General features: G+C 30.8%; 1 protein-coding gene across 1 annotated transcript; it reads right to left on the reverse strand.

Moving 5' to 3' along the window:
• Positions 1 to 953: 953 nt before the first annotated feature.
• Positions 954 to 3281, reverse strand: LOC115244173. The gene is given in 4 exon segments (XM_029821612.1): positions 954 to 1973; positions 1975 to 2225; positions 2447 to 2931; positions 3172 to 3281. Coding segments are annotated over 4 exon segments (1650 nt in total). The 5' UTR covers positions 3242 to 3281; the 3' UTR covers positions 954 to 1129.
• Between the last annotated feature and the right edge of the window lie 2943 nt (positions 3282 to 6224).

Raw genomic sequence — 6224 nt, forward strand, 5'->3', positions numbered from 1 at the left:
TTAAAAAATCGTTCTCTTTTAATTGAGAGAAACATAATCAAATTTATTGATGATTTTTTTGGTCGCGGTAGACTATCAACTATGTTTAATCTAAAAATTCGAATAAATTTTATATTGTACGTATTTCGAACATTTTCGTGTAATATAATATAATAAAATATTTTTTATATGTTTAATATATATAATGCAACAAAGTATGTATAAATGTATATTTGTGTAAATTAGGTAAATTTTATGTATTTTCAATATGCATTATTATATTATTATATATGTATAAACACACATTATGTATTTTCAAATATTGATCATTGTTTATCACCTATATCTAAAAATTTCGAATAAAAATTTTTCCTCCTCGATGATATCTCCACCTTATCGAAGGCATTTGCCGGGTGAGGAGGTTTGAGTACTCCAATGAACCTGAGAGCTACGCCGGCGGTAACATATAGTGTTTTCGAGTGAAACAAGTTTGATCGCTTTGAAACCGATTAATGAATAAAATTCATAAACTTGGATGTTAGAGATACTTGGGTTATTAGATTAATCAATGAGAAATACTTCGAGTAAGCCTTTAATTGATTAATCAGGATAAAAAATCTTTTGAAGTCAAAATAGCGGGATGTACTTTATATTATTAATATTATTGATGTATTATATATATTTATATTAATCGGATTCTCTCTATATATTTAGTCGAACATATATTCATGGTAAATTGAATTTAATCGCTCTCAAAGTAATCAAACCTGCTTTACTCGAAAACGCTAATAGTTACCGGTAGGGTCACCCATGCCGGACAGGTCGAAGGGGAGGAGTCAGACAAAGAGAGATACCGTAATTATTATATATTTATTATATTAATTTTTTGAATAAAATTGAAGGCAAAAAGACAGTAATCGAAAGAATAGAGAAAAAGGGGCTCCAAAATATTCTCTAGTTACCCGTTTTATCAAAATTAAATAAATTAAAATTATACATACATACTTAATATTTGAACTGTCGAATGCGCGGCTCAGCCCTGACAGCCTTTTATTGATATAAAGTAAGCTAAAAATATCCTTTAATATAATAAATCATGTGCAATATTAAAAATTTCTTAATTTTATTATAATTTTTAATAATATTATCTTCATTTTTCCTGTGTTATTGATGACATTTCATGAAAGACATAGGATTTGTTGGGTAATCTTTTCGAATTAGGAGTGCTACTACTTATTTTGGCACGTTTATTATTTTTCAGTTTTGAAATATTATTCTTCTCAGTTTGATCAATACGTGTGATCGTTCTTCTCTTCCTTTTTACTTTCTGTGAATTCACCGAATGCTCACTATTCGTATTATTTGATTCATTTAGCAATTTTTTATGGTTTTCTTTACTTTCATCAATCGGTTCTTGCAACAAATCTTTCTTACAATTATAATTATCTTCCATTTGTACATGCTCAATATTTGCTTCGCATATTTCATTATTAGATTTTTTCTGTTGTACATTGGATTTTACTCCACTTGCGACATTAGAAATAGGATAATCGATATCCTCAATATCTCGATCACTATTTTTTTCTGTGCTTGACATTCCGTTTCTGAGTCTTTTTAAATCTGCCTGTGATTTTTTTGCACCGTTTGGTTTTGCTATTGTCTTCGTCAACCGTTTGCGTTTGCGCGTTTTAATTCTTTCATCTGTTCCCGAAAAATCATCTCTCGCTGTGTCTGTGACATCAATATCTTTAAACTTCTCTTTTTCACCGCTAAACGTAGTTTCCGTTTCATTTTCACGGAAAGTAATTTCTTTATTTTGTACTTTACTTTTGCTTTTCTTCTGTCTCTTCTTGTCGCCTTGATGTAAAAACTCCGCTAAAACTCCTATATTTCCGTCATCTGATTTGTCGAAAACTTCCGCAATATCTTCGTTATCGTTTGCTATAATTTTTTGCCATACAAATTTAGTTTGCGATTCGCTAATCTGCAGGAATCAAATTTTCCTTCAAGAAAGGTTTAAAGTACTTGTTTAATTTTTTAACTAAAATCGGCGATGGTTTCTCGTTATCATCCGTATCCGAGGATAATTTGTGAGGTCTTGCTGCGGCAGACTCATAGTACAGATATAGTATAACGTTATAAAATTTGTCAGAGTCTATATCTTTTATTCCTGATATTACAAATTCAATTAAAATAATGCCCAAAGTGTGAGTTACGCGAATATTTTTGATCCCTGAGAGTAAATCCTAAGGAGTAAAAAAAATTGTTTAATTAATTTCTCAGTAACTAGCATATGTATGAAACATTTCTATTCTGATATAATCATCATAACAAATATAATATTTAAAAATATTGTTATAAATTTTTAAAAAATATAATTAAAAAATTTGAAAAATATAAAATGATGAGTATATTTAACGAATAGAATAATTGATTTCTGTTATGTTAACAGTTCTTTTTTATTTACTTGCAATTCTTCTAACTGTTTTAAGCGGCAAAGATAACTATCAACGTGATGCTTGCAGCTCTTCAAAAAGTGCTTTATGTTACTTAAATTATCGATAGGATATCGCGATAATATTTCTTGCACATTGATGGACATAGGCAACACCCACTTTCCTAATTTTCCACGACCGTTTTCGTCTATCAGTATCTCTATTGCGTATGGATCGTTTTTTGTGACGGTGTTATTGATTTCAAAAACGAGTCTCGAATTTTGGTTAAATTCCCGACATCGCAATCCCACGAATCGGTAAAGTTCATGGCATAATTCCGTTTGCACGTCCGGTATATGAAATTTTGTGGCTTTATTGTCGTGTATCAATGACAATTCGTCAAATTCTAATTGACCGAATTTGGGTGTTACAATCATAGTTTCTAGTAGAGAGACATGCGCTTCTAATAAAATGATCTCGTCCAGCAGTTTATCTTTTTCCTCTTGATTAGACAAATCTAAATGACCAAAAATATTTTGATGAAATTTTTCATTCGCATGATGATTAATACAACAAAAATTTTACATAAAAATTGAATTCAATATTTGATTATAAATTTATGATTGAGAAATAAATACCTTATCTCTCTTATCTCTCGTCTAAATACCTTATCTCTCATATTTAATTATAAATTTTATATATAAACATAAAAATTATTTTAGAATCATATTTTATATAACAATAAAAGAAAGAATACCTGCACTGATAGAATTATTATTATTCTTCTCCATGTCCAACGAACATATGATTTCTTTTGCTTTTGCCATTTAATAAAAATATAAAAAAAGTAATATTATATTTCTACTTGGCTTAAATTAAATTTTGTATATGTCTAAAATAAATAAACTTTTGCAATGCTTTTATTTGAAATTTAAAAACTTATTTATTCAAAAAAAAAAAACAAATTTTCACAATGCAAATAAAACTTTTTAATTTCTAATTATATATGTAAAATTAAAATTACAATACGACAAATGTCTCTCACAACATCTATACAACGAATGTTAAAATCAAAATTCGATAATATAACACGTATTTATATATTTGACGTTCGAGAAAGGTGACGTTCAAAAACAGATATTCAGAAATAATACATATTACAATCTACAATCATATTGACAAGGTTTTTTTACATGTTTTTATTTTTCTTCTTACAAATCTTTCAGGTTATCTATCTACTGTAATATTGTAAACTTAATCATCGACGATCGTTCATGTCGGTGCTCTGTAATTATATTTCGAATTTTTATTAGCAAGATACCAATATTTACCTGTAATTGTTTCAAAGTATATATTTTCTCAATATCAGATTTTATTTAGATAAATTTTAGATAAAAAAGTTTTTCGTATTCCCACTTATTATATGAGAATTGTATTGCATTAAAGTTGCTCACACTCGCCTGAGTAATATGATAGTAAGCTCAAGAGTAGTTTACCAGTCATCGATAAGTGACAACCTATTGTAACTCGAGTATATTCCTCTATAGGCTTCGTTAGATAATATATAATTCGCGACAAAATTCTATAATTTTATATGTCACATTTTTTAATATATACTTGACTAATTGCATGGATCTCATCCGTTTTTGTGTAATTAATTTTTTAACAGTGTTTAAAACTTTTTTGTTTTTTAAACTTATATTTTTATCATATGTAAATTTAAATATTTTTTTATATACTTGGCATAAATATTTTTATTTTGTAGAAAATTTTTTTAGGGATAGAGAGAGGGAGAGAGAGAGAGAGAGAAAGAGAGAATTCTGTCTCGAATTATAGATTATTTAAAGAGGCCTTTAGATAGAGGCCTGTATATTTGCATGAATCTCAAACTCTTAAATCATAAGTTTTATAATTAGGTACATTTGAAAAAAAATGTATATAATGAAGAAATAATGAAATACTTTTTTTAACACATTTATAAATTATTTAGATAAAATTTTTCATGTATATATCTTGACAAACAAAATAAAAAATATCTAACGTAATAAAAAATGAGTCACATACAAACATATATAAAAAAGATAGCATAAATTATTTATATTAAAGCTGCCTACACATACATTCCCACAGATGCTACATAAATTATTTAAAACAGAGAACTCTATTGTCTGTGATTCGTATTTTTAAAACAGATGATAAATTAAATCGCAGCACAGTGATGTACTTCCTCTTTAAACACTATTAGCAATCGTATTATATAAAACACAACTATGTATCAATCATGCTTGTATCGAGTGGCATCGAGTGTGTTTTTCTTCCTTTGAAGCGCGAATAAAAGTACGATATCATGCGAAAGTATAGGCGAGCGCCAAGACACGCGCCCATTTCATATATAAATAAACGCGACACATTATTATCTCCTTAAATATAGATGTCAATTGAGTGTTATCAAGCCCGAACCTTTAAACCGCGGGAGAAATTCCTGGCGAAAAATCACCCTCGCCTCTTTTCTGTCGCGATAAAACCCACCGTACCCCGTCGTTCCGACCACTTAGACACCCGTGCCGTACACCGTAACGTCAATTATACCGGTCATTAAATCCCGATGCGACTAGAAACCGCATCGGGTCGGGCCGACACACCTGATGCGGCCGCTAATCGAAAGAAGATGATCGCGGAAGGAAGAGCGACGCGATTAAGAGCTGTAACATATAATGACAATGAGATTTAAATATAACAGCATCAATAAAGTCGAATTTATCTCTATATCGAAGCACGAGAAATTAATATGCGCTAATACGCGACGTTTTTCTTTCAAACGCCGCGTATATAAGTCTCTATAATAAAATTTATTATATTTGTAGCAAACGTCGCGATTCAATCAATTTTGTCATAATAATAGTCTGCGATCGGTGTAATTTTTTTTTCGCAGCGATATCAAATCGTCTACTAATATTCTTCTATCTGTGCGCGACGAGAGCTTGTTTGTCAAACGCACATTCTCGGAAACAATTAATATTCGATTGTAATTGTATTGAAAATGAACGCATCGAAGAAACAAAAGAATTAGATAACGCAAATGCATTTCCGTCATATGCATCTTTGTATATATAAGAGACTCTTTTATACGCCTTATCGCGTGTTATTTATAAGGCGTCGCATCTTTTTCTTTCATCAGTATGTGCCTATTGTCCATTAATTACCGGTGCCGCATTATTGAGTGCATGCTGTAAATAAGTCGTACGAGAGATACGCTCTCCCTTCTCTCTCTTATTAATTTTCGTACGCACAGCTGTTTGTGCTCGTGTCGCCGTTACCATACTCCGTCTCTCATCCCTTCGGCCGAGAGAAATTGACCCGACGACTGTCTACGTCCGATATCGACGGGAATGATAAATCCATATTGTAAACATGGCATACGTGCAACTCCGGTCGAGACGAGGGAACGCGTAGATCAGGGATGTAACTTTCATTCGACAACCCTGACAAAATGAGATTCAAAAATACTATCTTCTTATTCTACAAAACTGCAATGCGATGCATCTGGACATATCGTACGAAACCTTAAGGGAGAAAGGGAAGATAAAAAATCAAAAATATTATATGAAACATATATATATTTTTTTATAAACCATAACATGATTCAGCAAATTATACGCGATAAATAATCGATGAGATGGCGATCCCGTTAGATAAGGGAAAAAAGAATACGAGCGCTATCTCGAGGAGCGGACTCGCCAGTATTCTTCGGGAGCAACGAGCTAATCTTTTCTCGTGCAACAAAAATCAAGCGATGCCTGCGGCGAGGTT

Source organism: Formica exsecta, unplaced genomic scaffold, assembly GCF_003651465.1.
Source record: "Formica exsecta isolate Colony F162 unplaced genomic scaffold, ASM365146v1 scaffold80, whole genome shotgun sequence".
Lineage (NCBI taxonomy): Eukaryota > Metazoa > Arthropoda > Insecta > Hymenoptera > Formicidae > Formica > Formica exsecta.